This window comes from Cucurbita moschata, unplaced genomic scaffold (assembly GCF_002738365.1).
Source record: "Cucurbita moschata cultivar Rifu unplaced genomic scaffold, Cmos_1.0 Cmo_Scf00024, whole genome shotgun sequence".
Lineage (NCBI taxonomy): Eukaryota > Viridiplantae > Streptophyta > Magnoliopsida > Cucurbitales > Cucurbitaceae > Cucurbita > Cucurbita moschata.
The window spans coordinates 2,214,045-2,231,867 of NW_019268540.1; the positions used below are offsets into that span (position 1 = coordinate 2,214,045).

General features: G+C 35.1%; 2 protein-coding genes across 3 annotated transcripts; one reads left to right on the forward strand and one right to left on the reverse strand.

Annotated features, from left to right (window-relative positions):
* The first annotated feature begins 361 nt into the window (after positions 1 to 361).
* Positions 362 to 8,217, forward strand: LOC111460994 (CSC1-like protein At4g02900). Of its 2 annotated transcripts, none has more exons than XM_023104409.1 (12): positions 362 to 501; positions 1,140 to 1,507; positions 1,677 to 1,826; positions 2,270 to 2,405; positions 3,150 to 3,251; positions 3,502 to 3,621; positions 3,718 to 3,798; positions 4,412 to 4,752; positions 5,059 to 5,304; positions 5,803 to 6,127; positions 6,702 to 6,935; positions 7,747 to 8,217. In XM_023104409.1, exons 2-12 carry the CDS (start codon positions 1,197 to 1,199, stop codon positions 7,969 to 7,971), a joined length of 2,271 nt encoding a protein of 756 aa, XP_022960177.1. In that variant the 5' UTR covers positions 362 to 501; positions 1,140 to 1,196; the 3' UTR covers positions 7,972 to 8,217. The 2 variants fall into 2 exon arrangements, with proteins under 2 accessions (XP_022960177.1, XP_022960176.1); XM_023104408.1 differs by having other exon boundaries at positions 1,174 to 1,507.
* A 3,964-nt stretch (positions 8,218 to 12,181) lies between these two features.
* On the reverse strand, positions 12,182 to 16,279 carry LOC111461175 (elongation factor Tu, mitochondrial-like). Its single transcript, XM_023104674.1, has 12 exons — positions 15,992 to 16,279; positions 15,747 to 15,822; positions 15,505 to 15,597; positions 15,312 to 15,386; positions 14,810 to 14,914; positions 14,602 to 14,692; positions 14,309 to 14,514; positions 13,878 to 13,961; positions 13,600 to 13,665; positions 13,256 to 13,318; positions 12,830 to 13,070; positions 12,182 to 12,595 (listed from the first exon to the last, which is right to left on the reverse strand). The coding sequence occupies exons 1-12, from the start codon at positions 16,171 to 16,173 to the stop codon at positions 12,525 to 12,527; spliced, it is 1,353 nt and encodes a 450-aa protein (XP_022960442.1). The 5' UTR covers positions 16,174 to 16,279; the 3' UTR covers positions 12,182 to 12,524.
* Positions 16,280 to 17,823: the final 1,544 nt, after the last annotated feature.

The window sequence follows — 17,823 nt, forward strand, 5'->3', positions numbered from 1 at the left end:
TGGTTCGGAATTAAATTACAATTCAACCAAATAATTATTTATTTTTATCAAATTCAACCACTAAATTTGGTTAGTCCAACCTAAAAATAAGAAATTTAAAGTCAATTGTAAATATAATTCAACTCATTGTGGAAGGTCAACTAAAAAGTCAAACTTTAACGTCTTGATATGAACTCTAGGAATTAAAATAGTATGTAAGAAAAAGAAAAATAATAATTGAAAAAAAATTAACATAACGTACATGGGGACAAGGGTAAAATGGTCATAAAGGCGAATGAAAACATTCGTCACACCCATAACGGTTATGATATAAATAGCGCGAACTTAACGATTTCATGTGGACTCTGATCCGATTCCCAGCTGCCATTATAACCTCTCCGATTTGGAGCTCATCTTGTCCCAAAACAATTCCCCAATTTCGTTGTTTTGATCCGTCATTGCTTCCCGGTTGATCGAGCTCCTTCAGAATATCAATTAATATTCACTCTACACCCCTGAAAGGTTTGTTTTCCGCCTTTTACCCTGTTTTCGTATTCGTTTTAGCCTAAGATTTTCGTTTGTTTCCTGAGAAAATGTTTGGAAGGATTGGAATAATGTTGAGGAATTTCTTACTGTTCTTTTGTGGATTTATAATTGTATGCAAGTTGGATGAGAAGACCGACATTACTGTTGTATGGTTAGTTTATAGTATTGAAATTCAGACGTGAATCTCAGGCTATTTTGTCAATCCTGATTTACCTCCGGCGATTTTGTTGGTGCAGCTTTAGAAAGGAGTCATTTCTTTTTTCTTGCCGAAAGAACATTAGGATTTTAGATCTGTTTTTGCATTTGCGCTCGTTGATTAAGCGACCAATGTTTTTTGCAATCATTTTTGTGATATCGACCAGGAAATGATATTTGTGTATGTTTTTCTTCCCGTGTATCATTTATTATTTGAGATTAAAAGGCGTGCAGATGAGAATGTTAAACTCAGAAATTACTAGAATTTGGTTTAGGGCATAGCGCAGTCTTCAGTCTGGTTGCCGAGTTAGAAACAACGGATAGGATAGGATGTTTTGGAACTGTAAATTTCAAGACAATTTTGTTTCTTCACTCAGTCATGAATATGAATAATTTCATAAACCAGTGTCTTCACTCAGATTGTTTGTCCTGTACTTCTCGTAAAACAACCAGGAGATCAACGATCAAAGGGATAAATGGCCAATCTTCAAGACATAGGCGTTTCTGCAACAATCAACCTTCTCTCTGCATTGGCCTTTCTTGTAGCATTTGCACTATTACGGCTTCAACCAATCAATGATCGAGTGTACTTTCCCAAGTGGTATCTAAAGGGAATAAGGGGCAGTCCAAGACGTTCGGGACATGTGCACAATTTTGTCAACTTGGACTTCAATATGTATATTAGGTTTCTAAATTGGATGCCTGCAGCATTGAAAATGCCAGAACCTGAGCTCATTGAACATGCGGGACTTGATTCTGCTGTGTTTGTTCGAATTTACCTTCTTGGGTGAGCTGAATTTTGGTCTGTGCATTAAGTCTATAGAGCCTGAGTATATTATGACACGCAGTTATAGATTATTACAGGAGAAGCTTATATGTGGTCTAGTTTGTACTAATGCATGTCGTATTACATTTCATGGTGTGGAAGGATAATGCATTTAACATACATAATGCAGCTTGAAGATATTTGTCCCTGTAACTTTTCTTGCTTTTGCTGTTCTGGTGCCTGTCAATTGGACTGGGGATACCTTAGAGCATGCCAAAGGCTTGACATACAGTGATATTGACAAACTCTCAATATCCAACATTCCCGCAGCATCAAAAAGGTTTTCCTCTTCTTATCTGTGTCCTATCTGCTCAATTAACCATATTGTAAGAATTACTGTGAACAGTCCCAAATACAGTTATCAATCCCCATAATAATGTTTCTTGAACTCTTTAAAGCAACAGGATCAAAATCTCTATTTGACTTCTACAGATAAAACTGCCCCATATTTTTATGGAACTACCGTGGACCTACCCGTTAGTTTCAATTAAAAACCCTTGGTAAATTTTATATTCCATGTCCTACAGAGGAAGTGCCTTGAAAGTTACCTTTAGTTTATAGTTGTTCTTTGTTGCATTATTGGCAATATCTTTGTGCTGCTAACTTGATATTTTGAGGTGCACATTTTTTGAAGTATAGTTTTAATAATCATTGTATGAAGTCATTTGTGCATGTCTCAATTTAAGCTTCTTGCTTTCACTCTTACACAACACTCTCTTCCAGATTTTGGGCGCATATAGTCATGTTTTACGTCTTCTCATTTTGGACGTATTATGTTTTATACAAGGAGTACAAGCTTATAGCTTCCATGAGGCTACGGTTTTTAGCAGCTCAAAAACGACGTCCAGATCAGTTTACAGTGAGTTTCAGTTTGTATACTTCTACATATTTGTTATGACCTTTTTCTCAACAATATATCCTCAGGGAGGGGAAGAAAATACATCTGCACAACACTTCCTAGAGTTTATACTCATTAAGCATTGAAGCTCAATCATGTATTTGCCTATGGTGGATCTAGGTGGAACTTGACGAAGAGCAAATAATTTTATTTGTTGTCGTACTCAGCTTAAAGTATGATGAAGTTAATTTCGGAAAAGCTGCAAGCAATTGCAAATCAGACCAATGCGTTTAAGAAATGGATCAAATCTTCCGGGGTTTGTTGGTTGAATCTACAAATCATAGGCATTGGCATCTGTTAGTTATGACCATTAATTCTTAAAGGAATCTATAGTGCAAGTCTAATAGGCTTCATTGACAATTCCATTTAAACTAATAAAAGTATTTGACCGAATAGCATTGCAGATTTTACAAACCCTTGAAGGGTAGAGTATGCAACAGTCCTGAACTCTTTTGTTTTAAAAGAAAAATAGCAATTTTATATTTGCTTGTGGAAATGTGAAATTGCGAATATAATAGATTTTTAAATACCAACATTTTATTGTTTTTCCTCAAGTACTCCTGTATCTTTCTTGTCAATTCTAAAATGACTATGTTTCAAATGTATAATTGAAGTGATCTCAATATGTTTGCACTGATATTTTGTTTTTAGTTAGTAATTTGATAACTTTTAACCCTGATAACTTAGTTTCAAGTTTCTTTATAGGTCCTTCTGAGGAATGTTCCTCTTGATCCTGATGAATCAATCAGCAAGCACATTGAACATTTCTTTTTTGTAAATCACCCCGATCACTATCTGACACATCAGGTATGAAACTTTTTCCAGATAAATAGTATCTAAATTTCCAATAAAGTATTTATGTTCTAATAAGTTTATAATGTTGCAATATCGATGTAGAAATAAGTATATCGTTATATTTGTTTCCACATTAATTTGATATATATTAATGCAGCCACGTGGATGGTGATGTCTGGATTCTGAAAATAGGATTGTCTCTCCTCCAACTTTCTAGTGTCACTGCAACTTTATTTATTTATTTATTTATTCTTTATTGTAGCTTGTTTATAATGCAAATTACCTTGCAAAGTTGGTTGAAAAGAAGAAGGGTTTACAGAATTGGCTTGTATACTATGAGAACAAGTATGAGAGAAGTCCTACGCAAAGGCCCACTACAAAGGTATCTTTCTTTACATGGGAAACTTAAGTCTCTTTCCTTCCTGAATTTTCTCATCGAAACTTCAAATAACCTGGGAGAAGTGAATTGCATTTATAGACAGGTTTATGGGGACTGTGGGGAACCAAGGTGGATGCAATTGAGTATTATTCTACTGAGCTCGAGAAGTTAAGTAAAGAAGTGAGTAAAAGTAACATGTACAACTTCAATTACATTTTAACGAGCTTTTTTTTTCAATTCCTCATCTGATATCTGGTTTCCTTAGAACTTATTTTTGCAACACATCAAAACTTCCATTATTGTCCATGTTTTTGTTAATACCTTTGCTTCCTTAATCAGATTGTAGCTTAATTGAGCACTTGGTTATTTATTTGTACTTTGTCCTTTCTTCGAAGATCTAACATATTTTGGCAACGATCAGCCTTTGTTAGTCATGGAAAAGATGGTATACCACAACACATAATAGGAAAAAAGGAACATATATGCAAACTGATAGTTGTCCAATCACCTATGTATCTTGAACTACCATCTATTTAATAGCCACTGACCCCCAACACCCCCCCACCCAAGGCTGTTGCATTATTCCTTTATTTACTTAGTAAATCATTGTTTTTACTGCATAGGCGCTTATTATTGATGTCTCACGTAATCAATAATATGCCTTTAATTGAGTAACTCTCACACGTGGTACCAGTTTTTAGCAAATATTGATGCTGCGTTCTTTGCATCCTTTAATATGAATTTCTTTTTGTATCCCAATTTATTGGTGTCTAAGGTGTTATTTTTGGTGCAGGAAGATAAAGAGCGAGAGAAAGTTTTAAGCGACCCCGACGCCTTAATTCCAGCAGCATTTGTGTCATTTAAGACAAGATGGGCAGCAGCTGTATGTGCTCAAACACAGCAGTCCAGTAACCCTACAATTTGGTTGACAGAATGGGCTCCTGAACCACGTGACATCTTTTGGGATAATCTTGCTATTCCATATGTAAAACTTGCACTACGAAAATTGATCATGGCCGTTGCTTTATTTTTTCTCACCTTTTGCTTTATGATACCCATAGCTTTTGTTCAATCTTTGGCGAACATAGAGGGAATTGAGAAGGTCTTTCCATTCTTGAAGCCTATAATTGAGAAGTAAGTTCTTTCTACCTTTATTGCCTTCTAGACTCATCAATTTTTTCTCGTTTAATGTGCTTAATTCTTAATACTATTCAGTATTCGAGCTTCTCAGAGTCAATAAATGCAACTGCAATTATTAATAACTCAGGCCAGGCAGGTTCCCCGTTGTTTACAATGAACTATAGGCTTTAGCATGCATATAAAAACTATATGACAATTTATTACCTTCTCTCAAACTTCGTGCAACAGGTAGATATGCTATTGTGGTGGCAGTTATGGCCTAACAGTTAAAGTTTCAAACACTGGAAACATTTGTTGCAGGAAGGTTATAAAGTCTGTCATCCAAGGATTTCTTCCCGGAATTGCTTTAAAGATTTTCCTAATTCTTCTTCCAAGAATTCTCATGGCCATGTCACAAATAGAAGGTTTTACATCCCTCTCAGCGTTAGATAGGAGAACAGCTGAGAAGTATCATCTGTTCATTCTAGTCAATGTGTTTTTTGGAAGCGTTGTAACAGGAACAGCATTTCAGCAGCTTCAAAAGTTCCTTAACGAGCCCTCAACAGAGTATGTTCTGCTTTCATCTCAGAAAGTTATGCTAATGTTCCACAGAAGTTCTCATAGAACAAAATATTCTTTAGACTACAAAAATGAATTTTTGCAATAAGAAAACTAGAATCATGTATAATGGTGTGGCATGCTTATCAAAGAAATATTACCTTCATTTTAAAATTCTTGAAATAATTACGACTATATTTTTACTACAAACTATACATGAACCAAAGTTAGCTCAACAAGACCGTTTTGGATGAGCTTAACTCAAAGTTTTGATCCCTATAATTTTGGTGTTTTCTGGCATTTATCTATCCAGATTGAAGAGTATAGATGCCATGAAAATTATACTCTTTTTTGTTTGTTTCAAACTGAATGTACATTTTAGGCATGAAATTATTATATAGAAAGAAGCCAGAATGGCAAATAAGTACATCGGTAAACTAGTTCACTGGATGCACTTTGTAGAGGGGATACTCCAGCATGATGCATCAATATATTCTGCTTTTTCAGGTTCACAAAAACAGTTGGTGACTCGATTCCAATGAAAGCTACATTTTTCATTACTTACATAATGGTTGATGGTTGGGCTGGAATTGCTGCAGAGATTCTCAGATTGGTTCCACTGGTCATGTTCCACCTGAAGAATGCATTTTTAGTTAAGACAGACCAAGATAGGGATCAAGCAATGGATCCTGGTTGCTTGGACTTTCCCGTATCAGAACCTCGAATACAGCTTTATATCTTGCTGGGGTTGGTTTATTCTGTTGTCACACCAATACTGCTCCCTTTCATCCTTGTATTCTTTGCTTTCTCCTACTTGGTTTATCGTCATCAGGTGAGTTTGCTAAATTTTTCCTACCATATTCTCGTTTTTAAATGTTAACTAGCAGCAACACTAGAACTTATATCTAGTCAATTAATACTTGTTTCACTGAGGGTTTTTCGGATTTCGCTTTTGGTTTTTAACTTCGTTGCTGCTTCAGAATTCTTGGAAACTCGCTTTAAAGAGCTTTATATATGCATGAAGAAACAGTGTGTTCAATTTATCCCATCCATGTTACATAATGTTGGTTTATCGCAACAAGAAATTTAGTATACTTATGGCTTCTGCAGACCAATGGAATTAATAAACAAATCACCCCCGCTACTATTGTCTATTGTTTTTCATTTTTTGTGAATTTAGTGCAATATTTTAATTGAAGCTTATATGGTATTAGGATTTCGAACAAAAAAAAATTCTCTTTTCAGAACTACTATTGTGCACAAGTTTATATTGCCATTATAGTTTGAAACTAAAGTTGTTGTGCCTGCTGTCTCAGATTACTTTGGACTCTGAATACAATTTGAACAAAAATTTCAATATAATATCTCAATGACTTCTATTGTTTCATGGTGCTTATATTCTTCAGATCATTAATGTATACAACCAGAAGTATGAGAGTGGTGCAGCGTTCTGGCCCCATGTACATCGTCGAGTAATTATTGGCTTAATGATAGCCCAGCTTCTTCTGATGGGATTGTTCAGCATGAGAGAGGCAGAACAATCATCAGCATGTCTTGTTGCACTACCTATTTTGACCCTCTGGGTTCATAAATTCTGCCAGGGGCGTTTTGAGTCCGCCTTCGTCAAGTTTCCCTTACAGGTTATTTCTCAATCTCTCTCTTTTTTAAAAGTCAAAAAGCATGCAACAATCAAGTTTCCTATTTGGATCAATATTCATATCATCATGGTCAATACGAATGCACGATGATCATATTTATTATCATAGAGTTAGAGATTTCGATATCGTTTCTTGTTCTGTATTTTCCGCTCTTCTTTTACGTTTTCCTCATGTCGTGGAGATTCCAAAATGAAAAGAAAACAAAGTATTATGAAAATAAGTCATGGGAACTAAACACCACAAATCTCAATTTACATTTCCACAATGTGTGTAGTTTATAGAATCATTCTTAGACAGCAAGAAAGAATAAACTAATAGTGAGAAGAAACTACTAGTGTGAATGAAAATAAGTTATTAGATAGACATACTTTTTGTCATGCATCATTATAGAGTGTGAAATCCAAAATGAATAGAAAACAAAGGAACTAGACACCAAAATCTCAATTTTACATTTCCACAATGTATACGTAGTTTTAAGAATCATTCTTAGACAGCAAGAAAGAAGAAACGAATAGTGTGAATGAAAAGAAGTTATTGGATAGACATACTTTTTATCATGCATCATGATAGAGTGCAAAATCCAAAATGAATAGAAAACAAAGTATTATGAATGCATCATGAGAACTAGACACCAAAAATCTCAATTTACATAGTTTTAAGAGCGTTTCTTAAACAGCAAGAAAGAAGAAACGGATCGTGTGATGGTGTGAATGAAAAGAAGTCATTAGATAAACATACTATTTATGGTTCATCATGATAGAGTTTTGAAATCCAAATTGAAAACTGTTGGCAGGATGCAATGGTGAAGGACACACTGGAAAAGGCTACAGAACCAAATTTAGACTTGAAAGCTTATTTAAAGGATGCTTATGTGCACCCAGTTTTCAAGGACAGCTCGTTAGAACAAATAACATTCATTGATGATGATGAAGAAAGCAACTCTCTGGTCCCTACAAAGAGAACCTCTCGGAGGAGTAGTAAGTTCCCTTCTGAAGACAACTCTGAGTCAGATGCGTAGGCTAAAATATTATAGCAATGAACTTAGAAAAAGAAGCATCTTTACACATGAATTTTAACTGAAAATATCATTAGAGCTATTACACTCTTTGATGTAGCCAGAGCTGGGTCAATAATAGATATTCTGAAATCATACTCATCCTATAGAACCTTAACACGTGTCGGTTGCTTATTAGATCTAAAGATGCATTGTCTTTCTCAAGACAAGTTTACTCTTTTTAACCAATAAGAGTCCTTGAAATTCCAAAATGGCATGTTGGATCCTCAAAGTTTTGAAGTTTAAAATTGGTTTCTAAATGATTTTTTGGTCTAATTGACCTATTAGAATGATAAATGTAATAGTTAGCGTATACTACCTATGACTTGATGCTATGCTATGCATTTTCTAATTGAGTTTGAAGTTTGTATATATATGCATATGTTTATTCATTTTTTTTATACTTGTACCAATTAAAATTAATTTCAAGCTTCAGAGTTAATTATAGTTAAGTTAAAGACGTTTTGAAAATTTAAAGAACCGAGTAAGATCAACTTTTAATCTAGTGGATGGATAAACTCTTTTGAATACAGATTTTTGTTTAATGAATTCAAGCAAGCATATTTAAAGACTAATTAATTTTTATTTGAATCATAACTCTTCAAAAATTGGTCCAACAAAAATGCTTCACATTTGAGATCATTTTTAGTGCGTTTTTAATTTTATTAAAATCAATGACAGTTGATTTTTGAAGATTTAAACGGGAACAAACTAGTATCATTTATTATATGGAATCGCTGCAAGGGGAGTAAGATTCAGATTATATTGTCGAATATTTCAATACAAGAAGAACACTTGTTTGAGATTCGAATGACTCTACAAGTAAGATGATTACCTTCGAATGACTGCAAGATGAATCATGTCTTGCTTGAATGATTTTGGTTGATCAAATATCTCAAGGCAAGAATACTCAGACTGATTCATCTTGAGCTTGAATGATTCTACATGCAAGTGGCTAAAGAAAGCATAGATGCTTGTTTTAATCTATTTTCTAAGTCTACTTACCAATACAATATACATGACTTTGGCTAAAGAAAACACGAATGCTCCTTCTACTTTATTTTTCAAGTCTCAAATAAAAACATCAAAGACATTTCAAGAGTTGTAACATTCATACTTTATGTCATACTTAACCATTACGTAAATATAATTTTAGAGTAAATAAATTTTTTTAAAATATATTAATAAAATACAATAACTCTAAATTATAATACACCCAAGATTGAAGACATTTTGAAATAAAATACAATCCTCTCAATTTATCATTTTAAATTTAATGAATAAAATACTATCTTTACCAATATTAATCTATAGACAGAGTGCCGAGAATAGATCGATATCATGAAACTATTTGATTCATTTGGTTTATCGCTCATGAAACTATTGAATTCATTTGGTTTATCGCTCATATTCTTACATGAATCATAACGGTTCGTAAAGTCAACATAAATATAACTCAGTCTAAATGATCTTGCACGCGTCTACATTCTCATCATTGAACAAGTAGTGGCCCGGTGCAGCAGCAACCGCAGGAGCGGGGGGCGGTTGCTGCTGCCAATAATAAGGCGGCGGCTCAGACCATCGATAATATCCGTTCCCTGGTGGCATGGCGGGCGGCATGGCTGGCGGCAGAGGCTGTGGCAACGGCTCCATCATTGGACGCCCAAACCCACGGCTTGCATCATGACCCACACCTCCAAATTGCGACCCCGGCCGAAGTGACAGCCGGTGGCGGTACGGCACATCCACCGGCGGAACGGCGCCGGCCGCCTCGTTGAAATGAACCTTGCTGGAGCCAGGAACGCAGTTCTGGGTCCAATCAATTTTGTTACAGTGAGGATCTGAAGCAGCAGAAGGAATATTCTGATGAACGGAATCTCTGAAAGCGGCGGAGGCCACCGGCGCCGGCGCCACATATCCCATGGGTTGTAATCGTGCTAGCTTACCAGTTCTTGACATTGCACGTACGATGGTTAATGGATCAAAGGTGTAATTTGCAGTGATAGTTACCAATCCTTTTTGTATATCAATGGCTACGGATTTGACATCTTCATTGGCCGCCATTACAACAAAACACAAACAGACAAAAACATTAATAAATTATAAATGTTTTAACAAATTTTGTTTCTCAATCTTTTATAATTTTGTTTATATCTACTTTTTCTTTCAATAAATTTCACTTTTTAATAAAAAAAATTTTGGATTTTTTCTTTAGACCTTTCCCTCAAAATTTTTTGAAACGTCATTATCCTCTCTGACCTACGTGGAATCTTAGGCTTCACCTCTGTTTGAGCCCATTATCCTCGCTGACATTCAATTGATGTGGGATCTCACACTCCACCCCTTTAGAGCCAATGTTCTTGTTGGCACTCAATCGATGTGGGATCTCGTAATCCACTCCCTCCTATGGGGCCCAACGTCCTCGCTAGCACTCAACCGATGTGGGATCTCACAATCTACACTCATTTTGGGCTAGCGTACTCGTTGGTACTCAACCGATGTAGGATCTCACACTCCACCACCCTTTGGGGTCCATTGTCCTGTCCGGCACTCAAACGATGTGGAATCTCACCCCCCACCCCCTTTGGGGCCAACGTCCTCATTGACACTCAACTGATGTGGGATCTCACAATCCACACCCCTTTTGGGGCCAGCGTACTTGTTGGCACTCAACTGATGCGGGATCTCACAATCTACACCCCTTCTGGGCCAACGTCTTCCCTCACACTCAACCAATGTGGGATCTAACCATCCACGTCCCTTCAAGGCCCAAATCCTCTCTATTACTCAACCGAAGTGAGATCCCACATGTTTTATCTTTTTTTTGTTCACGATCTGAATGTTCCAAAATTGAAAAGATACTTTTTTAATTTACTTAATTTTAAAAATATTTATACAAATGAAGTAACATAAAAGAAACAAAAAAAATCATGGAAATTGAAAATAATGAGTGAGGCTATATGGGCATTACCTGGAAGTCTGAGAAGGTTGTTCTTGACTCTGTTGGGGCATGCGTTGCAACACTTGAGATTCACTCTGAGAACATAAGTCTACACAAAAACATGAACCATATCATCAAAATAAAATAAAAAAATAAAAAAATAAATTAACAATAAAAAGGAAGAACATTATTATCATACTCGATCACTGGGAGCGTGGCTGGTTTCCATTGCTACGGAAAGCTTCAAATGAATCAAAAGCTTTTGTGAGATGAAAAATCATGAAATCAATGTTATATAGAACAAAATATGGAAATTATTCCATAATGGGATGGAGATTTCCTAAAATTAGGCTTTTGTTTTCCAGTATAATATAATATTTATTTTTTTCTGTCAAAATTTTAAATGTTGGGAATTAAATTATAATTTTTTTTAAAAGAATTTGAGGGTCTAATTTAAAAATGTATTTTACCCAAAATAAAAATAAGATATTCAATAATTTTTAACCATTTTTATGAAAGAACAATGAATTTAAATTTTATTGTTTAATAAAGTAAATATATAGTGGAGTATCAATTACGGGTCATAAAAGGAAAAAAAAAATATTACGTATTTAAATATTTTATTCTTTGAATTTAATTTACTGAATTGAATTTACTAAATTGAATTTCCTAATTTAAGTTTACTTTTAATGTTTATAAATTAACCTGTTTTGTGGTGTCCCAAGCTCACTAATCGAGCATGTTCTTGCGAAGATGAATGGGGCTAAGCCGATCTATCACAGCTGTGGGATGTAAAAATGTATCGGTAGGAGAGCGTTCCGCCTTAGAGGGAAGCACCCACAGGAACAGTGGTGGACAAAGGGGAAGCGAGAATGTCGGCTTGAGTAACACAAACATTGGTGAGAATCCAATGCCCCAAAAACCTAAGGGTTCCACAAGGTTCGTCAGGGTGAGTCAAGGCCTAAGATCAGGCCGAAAGGCGTAGTCGATGGACAACAAGTGAATATTCCTGTACTACCTTTGTTGGTCCCGAGGGACGGAGGAGACTAGGTTAGCCGAAAGTATTTTCTAAGGCCATCATATCTCACCTAGTTTAAGTATAATACCTTCGACGAAAATATCAAAAAGTTGACCAAATATCAAAAAATTCACATTCAAAATCCTATATAATGAACTCGAGTAGAATAAATTTTATATATAGTATTTCTCACCAGAGTGTTTATCATAAAACAATAAGAAACAACCATCGGAATTGACGTTCATAATACTAAATATTGAACGTACATTGATTATGCCATTGCCATTTATGTACTCTAAAATTATTAGTGATCAACTTGAAAATGGAAAGAAGAGATGAAGAGGACCAAGATAATCTTGAATCCTGGACTCAGGACAATAAAATTCAGCTTCCTTAATCTATGCAAATTACATAACATCCTAATAATCTCTCAAGGGCCTAATATAGATAACTGATTCTGTAAACAATGTCGAAAAGCATCATGTTGTCAAGGATGGATCTTCAAAAATTGTTTGGTTTTGGCAGAGCTTTCAAGGAAATGGGCGCCGTACCTCAGGCTCAGCTAAGAACTTTGGAGACTACTCCAGCACCAACCGTTCTACCACCCTCCCTCAGGGCAAATCTTTGTCCTGCAAATAATACAGCATTACATTTTTGGCAAGAAAAAAAGCACCCTAATCCATGGACGTGATCGGATTCAAGGCTGATTGGTTTTCAAAAAATAAACCCGAAACTTCTCTATGAACATTTGAATCAACTTATGCACTAAACATAAACAAAATTTTGCAGTACCAAAGCAAGGGAAAAGGAAGTAATCTTTAGATTTAGTCTTTATATCCCAAGAGAGTTTAAATGAGACGCACCTGCTTCAAGGGGAACGGGTAAAATCAACTCAAAAGCTGCTGTCACATTGTCACCAGGCATAACCATCTTAACATTTTCAGGTAATTCAACCTTCCCAGTGATATCTGCAGTTCTCATGTAAAATTGAGGTCTGTAGTTGGACATGAAAGCAGTATGTCGGCCACCTTCCTCTTTTGTGAGAACATATATCTCGGCCTCAAATTTCTTGGAAGTTTTGAGAGTTCCAGGCTTTGCAATAACCTATAAGTAAAGAGAAAAAAAAAACACTGAAACAATCATATCCAAGTGTGTAGGCTACAGTCACCTTCAAAATGTAATTCCTTGAGCGTATGAATCCTTCTACCTCATTGTCATAATGTCATCTATATTGATAATTTCCATGAGATGCAAAAACATTTCAGCAAGAGTAATGCCAATGTACGTACCTGTCCACGTTGAATGTCTTCTCTTTTTAGACCACGGAGAAGGAGACCGACGTTATCACCAGCCTAACAAACACATGAAGTCAACATTAGATAAGTGTAAGGAATTTTTCAACTGATTTGGCTTGTTCTATTGGAGGTCCTTTCAGTATTAGTGTTAAATTTTCTTCCTCGTATAATAAAAACACACAATACGTGCTAGCGAAGTTAGAATCATAAACCAACTTAATTATTTGTATTTAGGTAGCTTCCAATTTTCTGGCTCCTTTTTTCTAGGACTTTACTTCTGTCATTGTTCTTTTGTGTGTGATTATTAATGAGGTAAGTAAAAGTTAACAGCCAATTACTTGTCCTTGATCCAGGATTTTCTTGAACATCTCAACACCAGTTACAGTAGTTTTCAAAGGAGGCCCCTGCAAAAGACATCGTGAACAGAGTATCATCAAACCAATGTTTAATTTCACGAACAAGGATCACAATGACAACACACAATACCTAGCCCCAAGACTGTAATCATCCCTAGTTAGTTGCAGGTTCAACAGTGACTCAAAAGTGGTACAAGGTGTGTGCCCATACCCGCACACACAAAACATAGTTAGAAATTGAATGTGGTATATCTAATTACCTGAGCTAACCCTAGAACTTCAACTTCTTCACCAACTTTAATAGTTCCCTGCTCAACACGGCCAGTAGCAACAGTTCCACGACCCTTCAGCATAAACAGATAGAATCAAGTTCACTTCAAAAATAACTCTTCATACATACTTTATCAGCCAAACATCAACGTACTGAAATTGAAAAGTGAACCTATACTCATTACATCAGCATTACACATTGCGACTTACTTGCAACTATAGGTGCACATGGTGCAGTCTACACAAAAAATGTCAAGTACTCAACTGGATGTAAGTTCCAACTTGATGATATACAATCTATTATGAGCAGTCTAAATTTATAGTATTTTTTTTTTATATGAACATGTTCACAGGTAAATAATTACAAAAAAGGTAACAGAACGAACTATTTCGATATAAGACCAGGGCATGTCCTCCATACCTGAATAGAGAAAACATCTTCAATTGGCATCAGGAAAGGCTTGTCAAGCTGGCGAACAGGGTCGGGAATGTATTCATCAACAGCATCCATTAACTGTAGAATAGCCTTTTTACCAATTTCTTCGTTTGTACCCTGTAATGCAGATAAAGCTGAACCCCTAATGATGGGAATGTCATCGCCAGGGAACTTGTAGAAGCTGAGAAGTTCTGCCAAAAACATAAACCACAATTTAAAATGTACAATTGACATCCTGGAAACAGTAGCTGCACCCAAATACAACTGTGTAATCATACCACGAAGTTCCATTTCCACAAGGTCCAACAATTCAGGATCATCAACAGCGTCAACTTTATTCAAGAAGCACACAAGTGATGGAACACCAACCTGAATGATGCAATAAAACAAATTTATAGTGCATTAACATTACATCCCAAAAGCACATAAAAACAAGAAAATCTGCACTGCAGAAAACATATATGATCCAAACAAACAAATGTACACCTGCCGTGCTAGTAGAATATGCTCCTTAGTCTGAGGCATGGCCCCATCAGGACCAGACACAACAAGAATGCCACCATCCATTTGAGCAGCTCCAGTAATCATGTTCTGCACCAATTACCACCATCATTCAATAGTTGTTCATAAAATCTCCGATAATCAGAAAATTATAACCAATTGATGTAAACATTGCGCCATTGGGGGAAACTAAAATGTTGAAAGCTGTAAAAAAAAAAAGTCAAGAAACCTGCTCTTGTATACAAGTAGTGTACAATATGCAAGTTGTCCACCAATAAATGGCATTCAGCTTGCAGTGAACCTGACTTGAGTACCCACCTTCTAGTTAAGAAGAACGCCAATATTCCTCATTATTCTACCTACTTATGCTTGCTACTTACAACTCCTTGCCCATGACATTTATATCAACCCACCAATCAAACGTATAACTGAATAATAAATTACTGTGCTCTGTTTTAAATAATAAAAATATCAATCCATGGCTTACTTTAACGTAGTCTGCATGTCCGGGGCAATCTACGTGTGCATAATGTCTCTTAGCAGTTTCATACTCTACGTGAGCCTGCAAAATTGAAATTTATCATAAACCCAAGTCAAATGATGGTTTGAGGAGAGATATGCATAGGCGACAGCGTAAATGGAAAGTAAGTTCCCAACAAGAATAAAATTTGAACACCAACCGTTGCAATGGTAATTCCTCTCTTTTTCTCCTCTGGAGCTTTATCAATTTCATCAAATGCTATAGCCTTAGCTTTCCCTTCCTCGGCCAACACCTAAAGGAAATTGAAATTCAAACGACAACTCCACGTGTTGAGTATCCGACATTAATCCTTCTACATAATAAAGTTTTTACTAGCAACGACTCAAAGCTACATTAGCACTTCGTTAAAAAAAAAAAAAAAAAAAAAAATGATAATCCAACCTTCGTAATAGCTGCAGTCAATGTAGTCTTTCCATGGTCAACATGCCCAATTGTCCCCACATTCACATGAGGCTTTCTGTCCGCCCGCAATGTAAATCGAAATATATTAACAAAAAAGACTAACCAATTACAGAGAACCAAGAAAAACCAAAACCATCAACTGAATACAAATCCGTCTGGCAACCGCATATACATGCTGAAAAAAAAAAAAGAGAGAAAAATCTTCAGAGGTATAAAATGCTTACGTCCGAGTGAAGGTGGCCATGGATCTCCACCAAGGAATGGGACTGGAAGTTCCATCGTTTCTGGAAAGCAATTCGGAGATGGAAGATTGGGAGGAAGCGGATCCTCTGCAACACCACGATAATGAGGACGAATAGGCAAGAAGGCGCTTGGAGGTAGAGCATCGGAGAGCAGCCGAGGCCATTGGAACTCAAATCGCTCGCCGGAAGTAGTCCCAGAAGAAGAAAGTACAAAGAAGCGGGAAGAATCTTCTTCCGGTTTGGCGGAAGCTATTTGGGGGTTTACAGAGGAAGTTCTGCGAGGGTTTTAGAAGTTTATGGGCCTCAACTTCCCGTCTTACAAGGCTATTGCCGGCCCATTTAATTTTAGGCCCAATTGGCTAAATATGCTTTATATATATATATATATATATATATATATATATATATATAAATTAAATCGTAATTTTAATCCAATGAATTTAAAAATGATCTTATTTTTAGATTTATAAAAAGATTTAAAAATATTAATAAAAATTTGAATGATTGATTTGAAACATGTTAAGAATATTATTAAAATAATTTATTAACGATTTTATCCGATATTTTTTTAAAGTTTAAAAATATTATTAAAATAATTTATTAACGTTTTATATCATATTAATATTTTTTTTTAACAATTTTATCAAATATTGATATTGTTAAAAATATTGATGATATAGATAATTGGATCTTAATTTTAATCTGAATGATTCAAATGAAATTTTAAATTATTCAGTATTTTTTTTTTAAATTAAAGATATTAATAAAAGATGTGGTCTTGAATTTAAAAATATTTTAAAAATAAATTACTAATGGTTAAAATAATAAAAATTATTGTCGAATTTTAAGTTTAGTCCTTTCATTCAAATAAAATTAAAATTAAAATTAAAAAAATATTAAGGATATTGATCAAATTTTAACTTGGTATTTTTTAACTTTTTTTTTTTTTAAAAAAAGATATTTATGAAAAAAGTGAGGTTGAATTTAAAATATTTTAAAAGTAAATCTTTGACCGTTCTATTTTAAGTTATATTTACTTTTAAAAAAATAAAAAAATAAATTATTGAAATTCGGGGTACATTCAACCGGACAACCTACACCCATCCAACCCGAACTATAAGGGTTGGGTTGGATTAGCATTTAGAATTGGGTTCATTTTTTCTAGAGTTCAATTGAATCGATTCGGTTTCAGGTTCGTGGGACAACACCTTTGAGTTAATATATAAAATATATTAAGTATACTCTGTATTAATGGGTTTGCTAAGTACTTTGGCCGGTTTAAGGAGACTCAAACCGAGTTTGACGCCACGCAAATAATTAAATTTTTTTTTATATATATATTCTTTTTTATTATATATAATATATCTCAACTAATTATTTTTATTATTTATTTAATTTATGATTTATTTTTACATTTGCTCCGCCTATGAAGAAAGAGTTATTTTTAGTTTTATGCCAATGTTATCAACTTTTTTATTATTATTATTATTATTATTTTGTGAATAATTATACATTGATTTGGGTTGTTTGGTAAACTTTTAATATATTTTATCTATGTATCGAATAATTCATTCGATAAATAACCCTCCACCGTGTCGGGGGACCAAGTAGGGCATAGCTAGCGGCATAGGAGCCGACTCGGCGTCAGCGGCTTCGTGCTGCACTGGAGTAATCCAATATGTGGTTCCGCACGTTCCACCACTTCTCTGTTCATTTCCAATACTGATCGTGAAACACCATGAGCAGCAGGATGTTGAGGTTCGAAATTGGAAGTAAAATTTGTTATTTGCCTCTTACTAGTCGTCATGGGAAAG